General features: G+C 38.7%; 1 protein-coding gene across 1 annotated transcript; it reads right to left on the reverse strand.

Moving 5' to 3' along the window:
- Positions 1 to 1,461: 1,461 nt before the first annotated feature.
- Positions 1,462 to 12,170, reverse strand: LOC120029341 (RPE-retinal G protein-coupled receptor-like). Its single transcript, XM_038974575.1, has 7 exons — positions 12,095 to 12,170; positions 11,497 to 11,656; positions 6,015 to 6,136; positions 5,734 to 5,887; positions 2,602 to 2,719; positions 2,023 to 2,136; positions 1,462 to 1,608 (listed from the first exon to the last, which is right to left on the reverse strand). The coding sequence occupies exons 1-7, from the start codon at positions 12,168 to 12,170 to the stop codon at positions 1,462 to 1,464; spliced, it is 891 nt and encodes a 296-aa protein (XP_038830503.1).
- Between the last annotated feature and the right edge of the window lie 11,021 nt (positions 12,171 to 23,191).

A 23,191-nucleotide genomic window follows, 5' to 3' on the forward strand; every position in this document is an offset into this window, starting at 1 on the left:
TTGAAGTCTGATATTTGAACCCAGGTCTGGTAGGTACAACTCTTTTTGAAGTCTGATATTTGAACCCAGGTCTGGTAGGTACATCTCTTTTTGAAGTCTGATATTTGAACCCAGGTCTGGTAGGTACATCTCTTTTTGAAGTCTGATATTTGAACCCAGGTCTGGTAGGTACAACTCTTTTTGAAGTCTGATATTTGAACCCAGGTCTGGTAGGTACAACTCTTTTTGAAGTCTGATATTTGAACCCAGGTCTGGTAGGTACAACTCTTTTTGAAGTCTGATATTTGAACCCAGGTCTGGTAGGTACAACTCTTTTTGACGTCTGATATTTGAACCCAGGTCTGGTAGGTACAACTCTTTTTGAAGTCTGATATTTGAACCCAGGTCTGGTAGGTACAACTCTTTTTGAAGTCTGATATTTGAACCCAGGTCTGGTAGGTACAACTCTTGTTGACGTCTGAAGACCAAGTCTCATCATCTAAAAGAGGTATGTTTTGGTTTTTATGACTATGATGGTAATTGTAAACCAATTCATCAGTTGGAACTGTACAGTAAAGCGGCATGTTGAGCATCCCACCAGTTCCATGGGCAGTTGAGTCAGATTGAAGAGCAGCACGTGGCAGTATACCTCGCTGCGTTTATTGACAGTGATTAGAGGAGTACATCAGGGGGAGTTCTAGAAGTAATGCTATTGGATATAAAAATCAGTTTTACATGATCATGACTCCACTAAAATTCAGTCTCATCCACTTTAAGTTGATTACACTGGTTTTACTACCTTCAAAAAATCACTCAACATGAACATGGCATTAAGAGCACTGTGGTATTTCTACTAAAACATAGGTCAATGAGTGTCTAGTCAATCATGTCTAGCCAATCATCTCTAGTAAATCATGATACATCATTTAACCTAAGAACAGGTGCCTCTCCCCAAAGTCTATTTGAATGGACAGTCACCATATCGCTACTGACAAGCTACATTGCCATATGGTTTCTCAAACCAACTAAATAAACAATTAAGATTGACTTCACAACCTTGTACAGATAGCATTCTTCCAATGTGAAACCTACTGCAATGAGAGTGCATGAGGATGGTGTTGTTGTTTAAATATGGCCTTTAGCAAAAAATTAGACTGGTTGAATGGAACATGGAACATTCTAATTCTATGGCCTGTACGGTACTGTAACCATAGAATTAGAATGAGTAGAATGGAACATGGAACATTCTAATTCTATGGCCTGTACGGTACTGTAACCATAGAATTAGAATGGAACATGGAACATTCTAATTCTATGGCTTGTACCGTACTGTAACCATAGAATTAGAATGGTTGAATGGAACATGGAACATTCTAATTCTATGGCCTGTACGGTACTGTAACCATAGAATTAGAATGAGTAGAATGGACATAGAAACTCTGACCATTCTAATTATATGACTGTAACTAACAAGAACTTCCTTTATCTTCCTTTTAACTTGACAACGACGGGCTCTGTAAACTTCTGGCCAGTCAGGAACTGCCATACCCCTCCTCTGTAGAACTCGTTCCCAAAGGAATAGAGACACGCGTTGAAAATAGGGTTCATTTTCGCCAAAACAGGAAGCAACTACGAAATGAATAAACATGTTCTCGTTAAAAGGATTTAAATCAAACCTCTCCATTGACATTTCATTTAACTAAAGCATTATCAAGCACAGAAAGTGAAAAGGAAGAGAGAAAAAAAGACAATAGAGAAAAAGAAAATAAGGAAGAAGCTCTCAAAAGAAGAAGCTCTCAAAAGAAGAAGAAGAAACTCTCAAAAGACGAAGAAGAAGCTCTTAGAAGAAGCTCTCAAAAGAAGAAGAAGAAGCTCTCCGAAGAAGAAGAAGCTCTCAAAAGAAGAAGAAGAAGAAGCTCTCCGAAGAAGAAGAAGCTCTCCGAAGAAGAAGAAGCTCTCCGAAGAAGAAGCTCTCCGAAGAAGAAGAAGCTCTCCGAAGAAGAAGAAGCTCTCAAAAAACGAAGACAAAGCAGAGCCGCTCACCATTCTCAGCTTTGGAGAGACCAGTTTGGCGTTGTCAAAGCAGGCGTAGATACACATGACTTCATAGGGTCCCCAGCAGAACAACAGAACCCTCAGTGGTATGCTGGTGTTCCACTGGAAAACAGGGACAGTCAATAAAGTTGTATTGAATATGAAATGTGACTTTTGAGTTACACTATGACAACAATAACAGAGACTCAAAATATCAGCATAATATAAATGTATAAAAGAGCAGAACATAATGACTGTTATGTACACACATACAACTTCTAGACATCGTACTTAAATGATTGCAGGGTGAAATAATTACAGCAAACATTGTCTACAGGATTATCTTGTAATCTGAAGTTCACGGAACATCTTTCCCGATGTTCATTTACCAGGATGTAAAAACGCTTATCACTTTGTAATATAATGACAAGTATGTTTTTCTCTCCAAAAGGTCACTTTGTAATATAATGACAGGTATGTTTTTCTCCCCAAAAGGTCAAAGATGAATGATGTTGTTAAAATGTGTTGCAACGTTCCAAAGAACACGTTCCAAATGTTCTTCAAACGGTAGAATGTTCCAAGGTTTACCCTGTGCTTGTGGATCTTCTTGAAGTATGCGTAAATGGCGTCGTAGTTGGACTTCATGACATAAGCAGGGAAGATAAGGTAGAAGACAGTCAGGGCTCCCATATAGGTGATGTAGTCCCTGTTGAATGGAGAGGAACACGGACCATAGAATGACATAAGACATACTGTATTATCCCGTGCATCTCTATGAATGGGGCATTCTCACACGTCTAGGGTTGCTCAATTCTGGTCATTTTCCACCCAAAAACATCCACAGACTTGGGTTGCAAAATTACCAGGTGTTCCAGAAATAGCGATTGGAGGATTCCCAAAATAAGGAGGGAATTAGCAGGAAATACGTAATCTTCCAGGATTTCTGGAAGAGCTGGGAATTGTGTTACCAGAATTTTGGAACCCTAGTATGTGGGAGACATTGCTAGAAAGTTTTTGATTTATTGTCTGAAATGAATAATCCAATCCATTACACATTTCTAGCAGTCCTCTCTCTGTGTGTGAAATGCTGCATGTTTTCAACTAGGGTAAAGAGCTTACTTTTGTGGTAATCTGTTTGATTGTTTTAATAAAGCCCTGATTCTGTATTCCACTGTTTACATTTTACAAAGTCAAACAGTGATGTCAACAGCTGGTTAAAACAGAAGGGTATTTATGAGTTCTGGAAGTCTGCTTTTTTTTCAAAACTGTCTTTAAAAAAAAATCTTGTGAAACATCAACGACAAATGTGCATAGGTAACGTGAGGGAGTTGTTGAGCTACAATAAAAATGACCTTTAGAGGTCTGTAATTCCCTGAACCACAGACAATAGAGAACACGATGGTGGAATTCCCTGAACCACAGACAAGAGAGAACACGATGGTGGAATTCCCTGAACCACAGACGAGAGAGAACACGATGGTGTAATTCCCTGAACCACAGACAAGAGAGAACACGATGGTGTAATTCCCTGAACCACAGACGAGAGAGAACACGATGGTGGAATTCCCTGAACCACAGACAAGAGAGAACACGATGGTGGAATTCCCTGAACCACAGACAAAAGAGTACACGATGGTGGAATTCCCTGAACCACAGACAAGACAGAACATGATGGTGGAATTCCCTGAACCACAGACGAGAGAGAACATGGCGTATCATTTCTGGCTAAGTCGCTCTGGATAAATTACCAAAATATAAACGTGAATTTATAGTGGAATTGACAGCATTTTAGCAAAATGAAATCTTATTATAATTTGTTCATATACAACCCCAGGAAGAACAAGACACTTTAAAAAAATCTGTGAAGCGAGCAATTAGATATGGTAATTTTCACGTTTTCCTAAATTCTTAGAATGTTTGGGAATTACGTATATTAAGGCATTTGTGAAAATTCTATAGCAATATAGAGTGGGAAAGCATCCATGCGTTTGGACAATCAATAGTCACTGCAGTAAATAAAAACTCTCTTTTTCGTTGAAGACCGGAGTCTATGCAGACCGGTGCACCAAAGCCAATCAGAGGTACATTTGCCACACAGGCCTGCCATCATTCCCTTTGATCTGGACTGTGTGTTTACAGGCAGTAGGACCTGCCATCATTCACTTTGAACTGGACTGTGTGTTTACAGGTAGTAGGGCCTGTCATCATTCACTCTGAACTAGACTGTGTGTTTACAGGCAGTAGGGCCTGTCATCATTCACTATGAACTGGACTGTGTGTTTACAGGCAGTAGGGCCTGTCATCATTCACTTTGAACTGGACTGTGTGTTTACAGGCAGTAGGGCCTGTCATCATTCACTTTGAACTGGACTGTGTGTTTACAGGCAGTAGGACCTGCCATCATTCACTATGAACTGGACTGTGTGTTTACAGGCAGTAGGGCCTGTCATCATTCACTATGAACTGGACTGTGTGTTTACAGGCAGTAGGGCCTGTCATCATTCACTATGAACTGGACTGTGTGTTTACAGGCAGTAGGGCCTGTCATCATTCACTATGAACTGGACTGTGTGTTTACAGACAGTAGGGCCTGTCATCATTCACTATGAACTGGACTGTGTGTTTACAGGCAGTAGGGCCTGTCATCATTCACTATGAACTGGACTGTGTGTTTACAGGCAGTAGGGCCTGTCATCATTCACTATGAACTGGACTGTGTGTTTACAGGCAGTAGGGCCTGTCATCATTCACTATGAACTGGACTGTGTGTTTACAGGCAGTAGGGCCTGTCATCATTCACTATGAACTGGACTGTGTGTTTACAGGCAGTAGGGCCTGTCATCATTCACTATGAACTGGACTGTGTGTTTACAGGCAGTAGGGCCTGTCATCATTCACTATGAACTGGACTTTGTGTTTACAGGCAGTAGGGCCTGTCATCATTCACTATGAACTGGACTGTGTGTTTACAGGCAGTAGGGCCTGTCATCATTCACTATGAACTGGACTGTGTGTTTACAGACAGTAGGGCCTGTCATCATTCACTATGAACTGGACTGTGTGTTTACAGGCAGTAGGGCCTGTCATCATTCACTATGAACTGGACTGTGTGTTTACAGACAGTAGGGCCTGTCATCATTCACTTTGAACTGGACTGTGTGTTTACAGGCAGTTAAAACAGCATGACTTTAGATCATTAGAAAGCATTTTCCAAAAGCCACAAAATACACCTAAATGGATTTCTGCAAATATGACAATACAACGGGAGTCCTCTTACATCTGGGAACTTTACAGTCCTATTGATCAAACAACCACGAAGAGGTAGGCTCTCTCTCCCTCAGCTATTTACATCAACAACAGTAAAGATCAACAAATAATGCTAGCCAAAATATTTAGTAATGGAAACTGAAACAGTGCATCCCGAATGGAGGCAGAAAACAGTGTAGCAGGCCAGCTGGGATTTACAACCTGATAGTAATATTTTTGGGGACTAGCAAGAACTGTATTGGTGAATGATATGAATCATGCATTGAACTGCATCCATAGATTACGCCAACAACGCCTTAGTGTACGTCACGGAACGGTGAGTCAAATACAACCTATTTTTAAAAGCCTCTTATAAAGTTTGGTTTTGTAGCATAAACAGGGAATATGATATTTTTTGACTGATATTATGATTATTATGAAACGCTGTCAGTTCCACTTTAAAATGTAGCCTACTTGTCTCCTTTGGTGTAGTCCAGAGTGCAGCACGTCCTCATTGGCTCAAAGTCATAAACTCCCCAACCAGTCAGAGGGACGGCCGCCCAGAAGATGGCCAACCCCCAGATAATGATAGAAAAAGTCCAGGCCGTGCTCCAAAACAGCTTCTGATCTGGAACAAAATAATGTTGTCATATTTATTGGAATTTGCAAGAATATGTTTGTAGCTTTGTAGATGTATATAGATAAAGATATATGAAATGCCATGAATACAAACTGTACAGTAGGATACTACCCACTGGTGACATATTGGTGATATCTGTCCCAGGCGATGGTAGCCAGGAAGCTGATAGAGGCCAGGACTGCTGTCATCCCTATGAAGGCGTGGTTGTTACATCCGTCTTGACCCCAGGGCCAGTGTCTAGGGTGACAAGAGAAGAGCACATTTAGGCTGCGTTTACACAGGCAGCTCAATTCTGATCTTTTGTCCGATTATTGGCAAGAGATCTGATCTGATCGAAAGGCCAATTATTGTCAAAAGATCAGAATTGGGCTGCCTGTGTAAACTCAGCCTTAGTGTTTCTAATCCCATCGGGCATAAACCAGTTTCAGAATGGCTACATTCCTACGTAAACACGGTGACTCATTTTGCAGCAAATTGTTAAACCAAATACACTTACTTTGATTTGTTGTTCGATTCAGTTGAACTATAAAGTCATGATCACACACACTAACAAGTGTTCAACATTACAGCTTTGTGTAGTATAGCATCTATCCATCATAGCTATTCAGATATACATGAAAAATTTGCCTCACTAGAATGCCTCTCTAGAATGATTTGTTCTGATGTCCTGTCTGTAAACCAATTTTAGATCAACGCATAAGAGCGTTTTAACAACAACTATTGTACACATAAGTTAGGAAACCTCCACAGGCATTAATGCAGAGTCAAATTATAATAATGTATACCTGTAAGATAAGGATAATAATGTATACCTGTAAGATAAGGATAATAATGTATACCTGTAAGATAAGGATAACAATGTATACCTGTAAGATAAGGATAATAATGTATACCTGTAAGATAAGGATAATAATGTATACCTGTAAGATAAGGATAACAATGTATACCTGTAAGATAAGGATAATAATGTATACCTGTAAGATAAGGATAATAATGTATACCTGTAAGATAAGGATAATAATGTATACCTGTAAGATAAGGATAACAATGTATACCTGTAAGATAAGGATACTAATGTATACCTGTAAGATAAGGATAATAATGTATAACTGTAAGATAAGGATAACAATGTATACCTGTAAGATAAGGATAATAATGTATACCTGTAAGATAAGGATAATAATGTATACCTGTAAGATAAGGATAATAATGTATACCTGTAAGATAAGGATAATAATGTATGATAAGGATAATAATGTATACCTGTATGATAAGGATAATAATGTATGATAAGGATAATAATGTATACCTGTAAGATTAGGATAATAATGTATACCTGTAAGATAAGGATAATAATGTATAACTGTAAGATAAGGGTAATAATGTATACCTGTATGATAAGGATAATAATGTATAACTGTAAGATTAGGATAATAATGTATACCTGTATGATAAGGATAATAATGTATACCTGTAAGATAAGGATAATAATGTATAACTGTAAGATAAGGATAATAATGTATACCTGTATGATAAGGATAATAATGTATACCTGTAAGATAAGGGTAATAATGTATACCTGTAAGATAAGGAGAATAATGTATGATAAGGATAATAATGTATACCTGTATGATAAGGATAATAATGTAAGATAAGGATAATAATGTATACCTGTAAGATAAGGGTAATAATGTATACCTGTAAGATAAGGATAATAATGTATACCTGTACGATAAGGATAATAATGTATACCTGTACGATAAGGATAATAATGTATGATAAGGATAATAATGTATACCTGTACGATAAGGATAATAATGTATACCTGTAAGATAAGGATAATAATGTATACCTGTAAGATAAGGATAATAATGTATACCTGTATGATAAGGATAATAATGTATACCTGTAAGATAAGGGTAATAATGTATAGCTGTAAGATAAGGATAATAATGTATACCTGTAAGATAAGGGTAATAATGTATACCTGTAAGATAAGGATAATAATGTATACCTGTAAGATAAGGATAATAATGTATGATAAGGATAATAATGTATACCTGTACGATAAGGATAATAATGTATACCTGTAAGATAAGGGTAATAATGTATACCTGTAAGATAAGGATAATAATGTATACCTGTAAGATAAGGATAATAATGTATACCTGTAAGATAAGGATAATAATGTATACCTGTACGATAAGGATAATAATGTATGATAAGGATAATAATGTATACCTGTATGATAAGGATAATAATGTATGATAAGGATAATAATGTATACCTGTAAGATTAGGATAATAATGTATACCTGTAAGATAAGGATAATAATGTATGATAAGGGTAATAATGTATACCTGTATGATAAGGATAATAATGTATGATAAGGATAATAATGTATACCTGTAAGATAAGGATAATAATGTATACCTGTAAGATAAGGATAATAATGTATACATGTAAGATAAGGATAATAATGTATGATAAGGGTAATAATGTATACCTGTAAGATAAGGATAATAATGTATACCTGTAAGATAAGGATAATAATGTATACATGTAAGATAAGGATAATAATGTATGATAAGGGTAATAATGTATACCTGTAAGATTAGGATAATAATGTATACCTGTAAGATAAGGATAATAATGTATACCTGTAAGATAAGGATAATAATGTATACCTGTAAGATAAGGATAATAATGTATGATAAGGGTAATAATGTATAGCTGTAAGATAAGGATAATAATGTATACCTGTAAGATAAGGGTAATAATGTATACCTGTAAGATAAGGATAATAATGTATACCTGTAAGATAAGGATAATAATGTATACCTGTAAGATAAGGATAATAATGTATACCTGTACGATAAGGATAATAATGTATGATAAGGATAATAATGTATACCTGTATGATAAGGATAATAATGTATGATAAGGATAATAATGTATACCTGTACGATAAGGATAATAATGTATACCTGTAAGATAAGGATAATAATGTATACCTGTAAGATAAGGATAATAATGTATACCTGTACGATAAGGATAATAATGTATGATAAGGATAATAATGTATACCTGTATGATAAGGATAATAATGTATGATAAGGATAATAATGTATACCTGTACGATAAGGATAATAATGTATACCTGTAAGATAAGGATAATAATGTATACCTGTAAGATAAGGATAATAATGTATACCTGTATGATAAGGATAATAATGTATACCTGTAAGATAAGGGTAATAATGTATACCTGTAAGATAAGGATAATAATGTATACCTGTAAGATAAGGATAATAATGTATACCTATAAGATAAGGGTAATAATTTATACCTGTAAGATAAGGATAATAATGTATACCTGTAAGATAAGGATAATAATGTATACCTGTAAGATAAGGATAATAATGTATGATAAGGATAATAATGTATACCTGTATGATAAGGATAATAATGTATGATAAGGATAATAATGTATACCTGTATGATAAGGATAATAATGTATGATAAGGATAATAATGTATACCTGTAAGATAAGGATAATAATGTATACCTGTATGATAAGGATAATAATGTATAACTGTAAGATAAGGATAATAATGTATACCTGTAAGATAAGGATAATAATGTATGATAAGGATAATAATGTATACCTGTAAGATAAGGATACTAATGTATAACTGTAAGATAAGGATAATAATGTATAGCTGTAAGATAAGGATAATAATGTATAACTGTAAGATAAGGATAATAATGTATACCTGTATGATAAGGATAATAATGTATACCTGTACGATAAGGATAATAATGTATACCTGTAAGATAAGGATAATAATGTATACCTGTAAGATAAGGATAATAATGTATACCTGTACGATAAGGATAATAATGTATGATAAGGATAATAATGTATACCTGTATGATAAGGATAATAATGTATGATAAGGATAATAATGTATACCTGTACGATAAGGATAATAATGTATACCTGTAAGATAAGGATAATAATGTATACCTGTAAGATAAGGATAATAATGTATACCTGTATGATAAGGATAATAATGTATACCTGTAAGATAAGGGTAATAATGTATACCTGTAAGATAAGGATAATAATGTATACCTGTAAGATAAGGATAATAATGTATACCTATAAGATAAGGGTAATAATTTATACCTGTAAGATAAGGATAATAATGTATACCTGTAAGATAAGGATAATAATGTATACCTGTAAGATAAGGATAATAATGTATGATAAGGATAATAATGTATACCTGTATGATAAGGATAATAATGTATGATAAGGATAATAATGTATACCTGTATGATAAGGATAATAATGTATGATAAGGATAATAATGTATACCTGTAAGATAAGGATAATAATGTATACCTGTATGATAAGGATAATAATGTATAACTGTAAGATAAGGATAATAATGTATACCTGTAAGATAAGGATAATAATGTATGATAAGGATAATAATGTATACCTGTAAGATAAGGATACTAATGTATAACTGTAAGATAAGGATAATAATGTATAGCTGTAAGATAAGGATAATAATGTATAACTGTAAGATAAGGATAATAATGTATACCTGTATGATAAGGATAATAATGTATACCTGTACGATAAGGATAATAATGTATACCTGTAAGATAAGGATAATAATGTATACCTGTAAGATAAGGATAATAATGTATACCTGTACGATAAGGATAATAATGTATGATAAGGATAATAATGTATACCTGTATGATAAGGATAATAATGTATGATAAGGATAATAATGTATACCTGTACGATAAGGATAATAATGTATACCTGTAAGATAAGGATAATAATGTATACCTGTAAGATAAGGATAATAATGTATACCTGTATGATAAGGATAATAATGTATACCTGTAAGATAAGGGTAATAATGTATACCTGTAAGATAAGGATAATAATGTATACCTGTAAGATAAGGATAATAATGTATACCTATAAGATAAGGGTAATAATTTATACCTGTAAGATAAGGATAATAATGTATACCTGTAAGATAAGGATAATAATGTATACCTGTAAGATAAGGATAATAATGTATGATAAGGATAATAATGTATACCTGTATGATAAGGATAATAATGTATGATAAGGATAATAATGTATACCTGTATGATAAGGATAATAATGTATGATAAGGATAATAATGTATACCTGTAAGATAAGGATAATAATGTATACCTGTATGATAAGGATAATAATGTATAACTGTAAGATAAGGATAATAATGTATACCTGTAAGATAAGGATAATAATGTATGATAAGGATAATAATGTATACCTGTAAGATAAGGATACTAATGTATAACTGTAAGATAAGGATAATAATGTATAGCTGTAAGATAAGGATAATAATGTATAACTGTAAGATAAGGATAATAATGTATACCTGTATGATAAGGATAATAATGTATACCTGTATGATAAGGATAATAATGTATACCTGTAAGATAAGGATAATAATGTATACCTGTAAGATAAGGATAATAATGTATACCTGTATGATAAGGATAATAATGTATACCTGTAAGTTAAGCTGGCGTATGCAGCAATCAGGCCGGTTGTATTGAGCATAATGTCAGCCACAGCAAGGTTAAAGACAAGGAAATTACTGGGAGTTCGCATTTGCTTTACGCTAATATAGGCCAATATTGAAACGCCGTTGAGGAAGAATCCAACAAGACCTAAAAGACACATAGAAAGAAAGAAATCATCATGGGGAAAGACACAGACTAAAAATGGGCGTTTAACATTTCAGTTAAATTATATAGCCTATATGTGAATAGGATATTATAATGTCAGATATTGTTGAATTTTAACTACACAGACTTTTATTTCACTATTTCACATTTTAACCTTACAGAACCACATCTTCAAATCCTTGCGCATTATTCACATCTTCCAGTGACATCTTTGCATGATTTTAAGTTCCTGTCATCACTTAAAGAATCTTCAAAGCAATTCTCGGGCAATTAAAAACATTTTTTTTACCGACTTTAAAATCAGTAGACCTGTCCCTTTAAGGTATCTTTAAAATCCCACGTAGCTCCATCTGGATGCCATTTCGCTAACGCAAATAACAGCTTTTCTTTAAAAAATTTGGCATAAAATATTTCACTTACCCCCAACAAGAAGAGCTGAACCGAATGCAAACATGTCAAAATCGGAGAATCCCTCCGGTAATGTGTATGCTGCCATTTTTGATGGCCACTATGATTGTCGGACACTACAGATAGTTCCTCGACGTTTATTCTCGCGTCTGAAAGTGCCAGAGTTTTGACTGAACTCCTTATAAAGGCTCTTTCACGTGAAAACGCATGCAAGGACTTATCTGATGTAAAACCCTTACCAATCCCTACAAGAATGTACTAAAAAAGTGGCGCAAGAGCAGAAGAGTTTGATACACACTGGGTAACAGCTATTTCTTATTTTCCCGAAGAAAAAAAATAATTATTCCCCAAACGGTCGTGTTAAATTGAAGTGGTTTCTGCGCAACAATTTTGCATGCGCTTAACTGACAGGGAAACCGACTATCTCAAATTGTAGGCTACTAATGATGAGTGGTAACAGACTTTATATTATAACTGAACTCTAAACCTACAGGTCATACTTTATCCTTAGTATACTTAGTAGGCTAAACATTATATGCCATGTGAAGATGAAGGATCTCTCTCTTATTTCGATAGGTAGGACCTACCTGCTCCATCCATGACATCATAAGCCTACAGTAACTAAGTGTCAGTTGGAAGCCGACACTGCGTAGTGAATGGACTGAGAGACCCTTGTCCAGTGAATTATTGGTTTAACAATGCAACAAGTTTAAAATGTAGCAATCCTTTAATCTGGCTTAACTGGGTGGGTGAAAGCAAACCTTAGTTCCAAGAATGTAGCATTGTTAGTGATGTCCCAGAGTCACCTAACAATTTATAATTTTTTTCACACAACACAAAAAATTAAACACCACAAATCTGAACAGACACGACAAACACAGTCGACACTACACAACGTCATACAGGGGGCTCCAGCCCATGATAAATCACAGTCGACACTACACAACGTCATACAGGGGGCTCCAGCCCATGATAAATCACAGTCGACACTACACAATGTCATACAGGGGGCTCCAGCCCATGATAAATCACAGTCGACACTACACAACGTCATACAGGGAGCTCCAGCCCATGATAAATCACAGTCGACACTACACAATGTCATACAGGGGGCTCTCCAGCCCATGATAAATCACAGTCGACACTACACAACGTCATACAGGGAGCTACAGCCCATGATAAATCACAGTCGACACTACACAATGTCGTACAGGGAGCTACAGCCCATGATAAATCACAGTCGACACTACACAACGTCATACAGGGAGCTACAGCCCATGATAAATCACAGTCGACACTACACAATGTCATACAGGGGGCTCTCCAGCCCATGATAAATCACAGTCGACACTACACAACGTCATACAGGGAGCTACAGCCCATGATAAATCACAGTCGACACCATTAGTTCAGGTTCATTCTTAATCCATAGATCCCAAACGTTGCAGTTTTAAAGCAGGTTTTCTGCTGTTCTACACATTTTGCCATTGGGCAGAGATTTTGTTTGTGCAATTTTATTTAAAAAATTCATGCAATTCTATACTCATTTAGCCATGATACACAAAGTTGAATTTTTGCAGTTTTAAAGGACATTTTCTACAATTCTACACATTCTGCCATGACTTATGCCATGTTAATGATATCAATGCAGGCCCTCTGGAGATCAGGGCCCCTGGGCACGTGCCCTGCGTGCCATGTCGGTATTCAGCCATGATTACTACAAGTTTAGATAACTGGCTAGACTAACTTACCAATCTAAAAAATCGTTAGCTAACATGGCTAATTGAGAGACTGTCAGTGACTGACAAAACCAGAGAAAAACGGATGATGCACAACCAGATTTCAAACTCACACCTTGTGTATTCTACTACTCTAGATCTTAACAATAAATTGAGACCAGACTAAAGTTCCTAAAACAACAACACAAAAAATTGTATTTTCATAACATAACAACAGTCGGGGACGGCAGGTAGACTAGCGGTCAAGAGCATTGGGCCAGTAACTGAAAGGTTGCCGGTTCGAATCCCCTACGTGAAACATCTATCGATGTGCCCTTGAGCAAGGCACGTAACTCTAATCGCTCCTGTAAGTTTCTCTGGATAAGAGTGTAACAGTATAGCTTCCGTCCCTCTCCTCGCCCCTACCTGGGCTCGAACCAGGGACCCTCTGCACACATAGACAACAGTCACCCTCGAAGCATCGTTACCCATCGCGCCACAAAAGCCACGGCACTTGCAGAGCAAGGGGAACATCTACTTCAGGTCTCAGAGTGAGTGATGTCACCCGTGCACCACCGCTAACTAGCTAGCCATTTCACATCGGTTACAAAAGCATCTTCTAAATGACTGTAATGTCAAGACATTAACAATAGAGCTTGCTCCCTGTTTAGTGCACTAACCTTGACCAGGGCCAGTAGTGCACTAACCAGGACCAGGACCAGTAGTGCACTAACCTTGAGCAGGACCAGTAGTGCACTAACCTTGACCAGGACCAGTAGTGCAATAACCTTGACTAGGACCAGGACCAGTAGTGCACTAACCTTGACCAGGACCAGTAGTGCACTAACCTTGACCAGGACCAGTACCAGTAGTGCACTAACCAGGACCAGGACCAGTAGTGCACTAACCTTGACCAGGACCAGGACCAGTAGTGCACTAACCTTGACCAGGACCAGTAGTGCACTAACCTTGACCAGGACCAGGACCAGTAGTGCACTAACCAGGACCAGGACCAGTAGTGCACTAACCAGGACCAGGACCAGTAGTGCACTAACCAGGACCAGAACCAGGACCAGTAGTGCACTAACCTTGACCAGAACCAGGACCAGTAGTGCACTAACCAGGACCAGGACCAGTAGTGCACTAACCAGGACCAGGACCAGTAGTGCACTAACCTTGACCAGAACCAGGACCAGTAGTGCACTAACCTTGACCAGAACCAGTAGTGCACTAACCAGGACCAGAACCAGGACCAGTAGTGCACTAACCTTGACCAGAACCAGGACCAGTAGTGCACTAACTTTGACCAGAACCAGTAGTGCACTAACCAGGACCAGAACCAGGACCAGTAGTGCACTAACCTTGACCAGAACCAGGACCAGTAGTGCACTAACCTTGACCAGAACCAGGACCAGTAGTGCACTAACCTTGACCAGAACCAGGACCAGTAGTGCACTAACCAGGACCAGTAGTGCACTAACCAGGACCAGTAGTGCACTAACCTTGACCAGGACCAGGACCAGTAGTGCACTAACCAGGACCAGGACCAGTAGTGCACTAACCTTGACCAGGACCAGTAGTGCACTAACCAGGACCAGGACCAGTAGTGCACTAACCTTGACCAGGACCAGTAGTGCACTAACCTTGACCAGGACCAGTAGTGCACTAACCTTGACCAGGACCAGTAGTGCACTAACCTTGACCAGGACCAGTTGTGCAATAACCTTGACCAGGACCAGGACCAGTAGTGCACTAACCTTGACCAGGACCAGTAGTGCACTAACCTTGACCAGGACCAGTAGTGCACTAACCTTGACCAGGACCAGTAGTGCACTAACCTTGACCAGGACCAGGACCAGTAGTGCACTAACCAGGACCAGGACCAGTTGTGCACTAACCTTGACCAGGACCAGTTGTGCAATAACCTTGACCAGGACCAGTAGTGCACTAACCTTGACCAGGACCAGGACCAGTAGTGCACTAACCTTGACCAGGACCAGTAGTGCACTAACCAGGACCAGGACCGGTAGTGCATTACAAACAGTTAATAGGAAACCGTGTGAATCCCAGATAAACCGGAGGAGTAATATTACATTGTAATCAAGGACCCTGCCTTCTATGGCATGAGAAACAGCACCCAAAGGGTTGCAATATGGCTTTGTCTAAATTCTACTGCTAGTGTAGTGGGCCTGGGTTGCCTATGTGTTAGGACACAATTAGTTTCACCTACCGTCATAATCTGATGATGCAGCAGTAAAACAAAGGCTGCACTGTTGATGTCACTCCAGCTTCCTTAGTTCAGACTTCAGACACTGAATTACACACAAACATTTCATCATATAAATGTAAAAACTCAACTCATTCCTTCATTTGTAGTTTATTATTAAAGCAGGAAAGTCCTGTTTTACAAATGTTGATTCATAGAACTTATGCTACGCACACACACACGCACGCACGCACTCACACACGGGTTATTTTATAGAAAAACCCTCCAGAATGAAAGTGGATAACAATTGTCAAAGACTCCAGCCACCCTGGTCATAGACTGTTCTCTCTGCTCACGCATGGCAAGCGGTACCGGAGCGCCATGTCTAGGTCCAAGAGGCTACTAAACAACTGTATTGTTGCTTAAGGGCTTGTAAGTAAGCATTTCACAGTTATATTCGGCACATGTGACTAATACAATTAGATTTGATTTGAGATGGTAAGGGACATAGCTAGATGACTGGATTAAAGACACGTAGTTGTATGGTGGCTGGGATCTGCCTCATCGTCACAAATTGCTTAAAATCTTTAAAGCATCTGGTTGTTTATGGGCCAGTCCCAAATGGAACCTTATTCCCTAAATAGTGCACTACTGTCCTATGGGCCCGGATCAAAAGTAGTGCACTACATAGGGAATAGGGTGCCTTTTGGGAAAGAGACAGGGGACAGACAGTGTACTCACACTGAAACCACACTCACAGATATAAAGTATCAGGAGGAGGGGTCAGTAGTTTGATATAAAGTATCAGGAGGAGGGGTCAGTAGTTTGTTATAAAGTATCAGGAGGAGGGGTCAGTAGTTTGATATAAAGTATCAGGAGGAGGGGTCAGTAGTTTGATATAAAGTATCAGGAGGAGGGGTCAGTAGTTTGAATAAAGTATCAGGAGGAGGGGTCAGTAGTTTGTTATAAAGTATCAGGAGGAAGGGGTCAGTAGTTTGATATATAAAGTATCAGGAGGAGGGGTCAGTAGTTTGATATAAAGTGTCAGGAGGAGGGGTCAGTAGTTTGATATAAAGTGTCAGGAGGAGGGGTCAGTAGTTTGATATAAAGTATCAGGAGGAGGGGTCAGTAGTTGATATAAAGTGTCAGGAGGAGGGGTCAGTAGTTTGATATAAAGTGTCAGGAGGAGGGGGTCAGTAGTTTGATATAAAGTATCAGGAGGAGGGGTCAGTAGTTTGATATAAAGAGTCAGGAGGAGGGGTCAGTAGTTTGATATAAAAGTGTCAGGAGGGTTAGGGTCGTCAGTAGTTTGATATAAAGTATCAGGAGGAGGGGTCAGTAGTTTGATATAAAGTATCAGGAGGAGGGGTCAGTAGTTTGATATAAAGTGTCAGGAGGAGGGGTCAGTAGTTTGATATAAAGTGTCAGGAGGAGGGGTCAGTAGTTTGATATAAAGTGTCAGGAGGAGGGGTCAGTAGTTTGATATAAAGTGTCAGGAGGAGGGGTCAGTAGTTTGATATAAAGTGTCAGGAGGAGGGGTCAGTAGTTTGATATAAAGTGTCAGGAGGAGGGGTCAGTAGTTTGATATAAAGTGTCAGGAGGAGGGGTCAGTAGTTTGATATAAAGTGTCAGGAGGAGGGGTCAGTAGTTTGATATAAAGTGTCAGGAGGAGGGGTCAGTAGTTTGATATAAAGTATCAGGAGGAGGGGTCAGTAGTTTGATATAAAGTATCAGGAGGGGTCAGTAGTTTGATATAAAGTATCAGGAGGAGGGGTCAGTAGTTTGATATAAAGTGTCAGGAGGAGGGGTCAGTAGTTTGATAAAGTATCAGGAGGAGGGGCAGTAGTTGATATAAAGTGTCAGGAGGAGGGGTCAGTAGTTTGATATAAAGTATCAGGAGGAGGGGTCAGTAGTTTGATATAAAGTATCAGGAGGAGGGGTCAGTAGTTTGATATAAAGTGTCAGGAGGAGGGGTCAGTAGTTTGATATAAGTATCAGGAGGAGGGTCAGTAGTTTGATATAAAGTGTCAGGAGGGGTCAGTAGTTTGATATAAAGTGTCAGGAGGGGTCAGTAGTTTGATATAAAGTGTCAGGAGGAGGGGTCAGTAGTTTGATATAAAGTATCAGGAGGGGTCAGTAGTTTGATATAAAGTATCAGGAGGGGTCAGTAGTTTGATATAAAGTGTCAGGAGGAGGGGTCAGTAGTTTGATATAAAGTGTCAGGAGGAGGGGTCAGTAGTTTGATATAAAGTATCAGGAGGGTCAGTAGTTTGATATAAAGTATCAGGAGGGGTCAGTAGTTTGATATAAAGTATCAGGAGGGGTCAGTAGTTTGATATAAAGTATCAGGAGGAGGGGTCAGTAGTTTGATATAAAGTATCAGGAGGGGTCAGTAGTTTGATATAAAGTATCAGGAGGAGGGGTCAGTAGTTTGATATAAAGTATCAGGAGGAGGGGTCAGTAGTTTGATATAAAGTATCAGGAGGAGGGGTCAGTAGTTTGATATAAAGTATCAGGAGGAGGGGTCAGTAGTTTGATATAAAGTGTCAGGAGGAGGGGTCAGTAGTTTGATATAAAGTATCAGGAGGATGGGGTCAGTAGTTTGGTATAAAGTATCAGGAGGAGGGGTCAGTAGTTTGATATAAGTATCAGGAGGAGGGGTCAGTAGTTTGATATAAAGTGTCAGGAGGAGGGGTCAGTAGTTTGATATAAAGTATCAGGAGGAGGGGTCAGTAGTTTGATATAAAGTATCAGGAGGAGGGGTCAGTAGTTTGATATAAAGTGTCAGGAGGAGGAGTCAGTAGTTTGATATAAAGTATCAGGAGGAGGGGTCAGTAGTTTGATATAAAGTATCAGGAGAAGGGGTCAGTAGTTTGATATAAAGTATCAGGAGGAGGGGTCAGTAGTTTGATGTAAAGTGTCAGGAGGGGGGGTCAGTAGTTTGATATAAAGTATCAGGAGGAGGGGTCAGTAGTTTGTTATAAAGTATCAGGAGGAGGGGTCAGTAGTTTGATATAAAGTATCAGGAGGAGGGGTCAGTAGTTTGATATAAAGTGTCAGGAGGAGGGGTCAGTAGTTTGATATAAAGTATCAGGAGGGGGTCAGTAGTTTGATATAAAGTGTCAGGAGGAGGGGTCAGTAGTTTGATGTAAAGTATCAGGAGGAGGGGGTCAGTAGTTTGATATAAAGTATCAGGAGAGGGGTCAGTAGTTTGATATAAAGTATCAGGAGGAGGGGTCAGTAGTTTGATATAAAGTATCAGGAGGAGGGGTCAGTAGTTTGATATAAAGTGTCAGGAGGAGGGGTCAGTAGTTTGATATAAAGTGTCAGGAGGAGGGGTCAGTAGTTTGATATAAAGTGTCAGGAGGAGGGGTCAGTAGTTTGATATAAAGTATCAGGAGGAGGGGTCAGTAGTTTGATATAAAGTATCAGGAGGAGGGGTCAGTAGTTTGATATAAAGTATCAGGAGGAGGGGTCAGTAGTTTGATATAAAGTATCAGGAGGAGGGGTCAGTTAGTTTGATATAAAGTATCAGGAGGAGGGGTCAGTAGTTTGATGTAAAGTATCAGGAGGAGGGGTCAGTAGTTTGATATAAAGTGTCAGGAGGAGGGGTCAGTAGTTTGATATAAAGTATCAGGAGGAGGGGTCAGTAGTTTGATATAAAGTATCAGGAGGAGGGGTCAGTAGTTTGATATAAAGTGTCAGGAGGAGGGGTCAGTAGTTTGATATAAAGTATCAGGAGGAGGGGTCAGTAGTTTGATATAAAGTGTCAGGAGGGGTCAGTAGTTTGATATAAAGTATCAGGAGGGGTCAGTAGTTTGATATAAAGTATCAGGAGGAGGGGTCAGTAGTTTGATATAAAGTATCAGGAGGAGGGGTCAGTAGTTTGATATAAAGTATCAGGAGGAGGGGTCAGTAGTTTGATATAAAGTGTCAGGAGGAGGGGTCAGTAGTTTGATATAAAGTGTCAGGAGGAGGGGTCAGTAGTTTGATATAAAGTATCAGGAGGAGGGGTCAGTAGTTTGATATAAAGTATCAGGAGGAGGGGTCAGTAGTTTGGTATAAAGTATCAGGAGGAGGGGTCAGTAGTTTGATATAAAGTATCAGGAGGAGGGGTCAGTAGTTTGATATAAAGTATCAGGAGGAGGGGTCAGTAGTTTGGTATAAAGTATCAGGAGGAGGGGTCAGTAGTTTGGTATAAAGTATCAGGAGGAGGGGTCAGTAGTTTGATATAAAGTATCAGGAGGAGGGGTCAGTAGTTTGATATAAAGTGTCAGGAGGAGGGGTCAGTAGTTTGATATAAAGTGTCAGGAGGAGGGGTCAGTAGTTTGATATAAGTGTCAGGAGGAGGGGTCAGTAGTTTGATATAAAGTATCAGGAGGAGGGGTCAGTAGTTTGATATAAAGTATCAGGAGGAGGGTCAGTAGTTTGATATAAAGTATCAGGAGGAGGGGTCAGTAGTTTGATATAAAGTATCAGGAGGAGGGGTCAGTAGTTTGATATAAAGTATCAGGAGGAGGGGTCAGTAGTTTGATATAAAGTGTCAGGAGGAGGGGTCAGTAGTTTGATATAAAGTATCAGGAGGGGTCAGTAGTTTGATATAAAGTATCAGGAGGAGGGGTCAGTAGTTTGATATAAAGTGTCAGGAGGAGGGGTCAGTAGTTTGATATAAAGTGTCAGGAGGAGGGGTCAGTAGTTTGATATAAAGTATCAGGAGGAGGGGTCAGTAGTTTGATATAAAGTATCAGGAGGAGGGGTCAGTAGTTTGATATAAAGTATCAGGAGGAGGGGTCAGTAGTTTGATATAAAGTATCAGGAGGAGGGGTCAGTAGTTTGATATAAAGTATCAGGAGGAGGGGTCAGTAGTTTGATATAAAGTATCAGGAGGGGTCAGTAGTTTGATATAAAGTGTCAGGAGGAGGGGTCAGTAGTTTGATATAAAGTATCAGGAGGAGGGGTCAGTAGTTTGATATAAAGTGTCAGGAGGAGGGGTCAGTAGTTTGATATAAAGTATCAGGAGGAGGGGTCAGTAGTTTGATATAAAGTATCAGGAGGGGTCAGTAGTTTGATATAAAGTATCAGGAGGAGGGGTCAGTAGTTTGATATAAAGTGTCAGGAGGAGGGGTCAGTAGTTTGATATAAAGTATCAGGAGGAGGGGTCAGTAGTTTGATATAAAGTATCAGGAGGAGGGGTCAGTAGTTTGATATAAAGTATCAGGAGGAGGGGTCAGTAGTTTGATATAAAGTATCAGGAGGGGTCAGTAGTTTGATATAAAGTATCAGGAGGAGGGGTCAGTAGTTTGATATAAAGTATCAGGAGGAGGGGTCAGTAGTTTGATATAAAGTGTCAGGAGGAGGGGTCAGTAGTTTGATATAAAGAGTCAGGAGGAGGGGTCAGTAGTTTGATATAAAGTATCAGGAGGAGGGGTCAGTAGTTTGATATAAAGTATCAGGAGGAGGGGTCAGTAGTTTGATATAAAGTATCAGGAGGAGGGGTCAGTAGTTTGATATAAAGTATCAGGAGGAGGGGTCAGTAGTTTGATATAAAGTATCAGGAGGAGGGGTCAGTAGTTTGATATAAAGTGTCAGGAGGAGGGGTCAGTAGTTTGATATAAAGTGTCAGGAGGAGGGGTCAGTAGTTTGATATAAAGTGTCAGGAGGAGGGGTCAGTAGTTTGATATAAAGTGTCAGGAGGAGGGGTCAGTAGTTTGATATAAAGTATCAAGAGGAGGGGTCAGTAGTTTGATGTAAAGTGTCAGGAGGAGGGGTCAGTAGTTTGATATAAAGTATCAGGAGGAGGGGTCAGTAGTTTGATATAAAGTATCAGGAGGAGGGGTCAGTAGTTTGATATAAAGTATCAGGAGGAGGGGTCAGTAGTTTGATATAAAGTATCAGGAGGAGGGGTCAGTAGTTTGATATAAAGTATCAGGAGGAGGGGTCAGTAATTTGATATAAAGTATCAGGAGGAGGGGTCAGTAGTTTGATATAAAGTATCAGGAGGGGTCAGTAGTTTGATATAAAGTATCAGGAGGAGGGGTCAGTAGTTTGATATAAAGTATCAGGAGGAGGGGTCAGTTGTTTGATATAAAGTATCAGGAGGAGGGGTCAGTAGTTTGATATAAAGTGTCAGGAGGAGGGGTCAGTAGTTTGATATAAAGTATCAGGAGGAGGGGTCAGTAGTTTGATATAAAGTATCAGGAGGAGGGGTCAGTAGTTTGATATAAAGTATCAGGAGGAGGGGTCAGTAGTTTGATATAAAGTATCAGGAGGGGTCAGTAGTTTGATATAACGTATCAGGAGGAGGGGTCAGTAGTTTGATATAAAGTATCAGGAGAAGGGGTCAGTAGTTTGATATAAAGTATCAGGAGGAGGGGTCAGTAGTTTGATATAAAGTATCAGGAGGAGGGGTCAGTAGTTTGATATAAAGTATCAGGAGGAGGGGTCAGTAGTTTGATATAAAGTGTCAGGAGGGGTCAGTAGTTTGATATAAAGTATCAGGAGGAGGGGTCAGTAGTTTGATATAAAGTATCAGGAGGAGGGGTCAGTAGTTTGATATAAAGTATCAGGAGGGGTCAGTAGTTTGATATAACGTATCAGGAGGAGGGGTCAGTAGTTTAATATAAAGTATCAGGAGAAGGGGTCAGTAGTTTGATATAAAGTATCAGGAGGAGGGGTCAGTAGTTTGATATAAAGTATCAGGAGGAGGGGTCAGTAGTTTGATATAAAGTGTCAGGAGGAGGGGTCAGTAGTTTGATATAAAGTATCAGGAGGAGGGGTCAGTAGTTTGATATAAAGTGTCAGGAGGAGGGGTCAGTAGTTTGATATAAAGTATCAGGAGGAGGGGTCAGTAGTTTGATATAAAGTATCAGGAGGAGGGGTCAGTAGTTTGATATAAAGTGTCAGGAGGAGGGGTCAGTAGTTTGATATAAAGTATCAGGAGGAGGGGTCAGTAGTTTGATATAAAGTGTCAGGAGGGGTCAGTAGTTTGATATAAAGTGTCAGGAGGAGGGGTCAGTAGTTTGATATAAAGTGTCAGGAGGAGGGGTCAGTAGTTTGATATAAAGTATCAGGAGGGGTCAGTAGTTTGATATAAAGTATCAGGAGGAGGGGTCAGTAGTTTGATATAAAGTGTCAGGAGGAGGGGTCAGTAGTTTGATATAAAGTGTCAGGAGGAGGGGTCAGTAG

This window comes from Salvelinus namaycush, chromosome 35, assembly GCF_016432855.1.
Source record: "Salvelinus namaycush isolate Seneca chromosome 35, SaNama_1.0, whole genome shotgun sequence".
Classification (NCBI taxonomy): domain Eukaryota; kingdom Metazoa; phylum Chordata; class Actinopteri; order Salmoniformes; family Salmonidae; genus Salvelinus; species Salvelinus namaycush.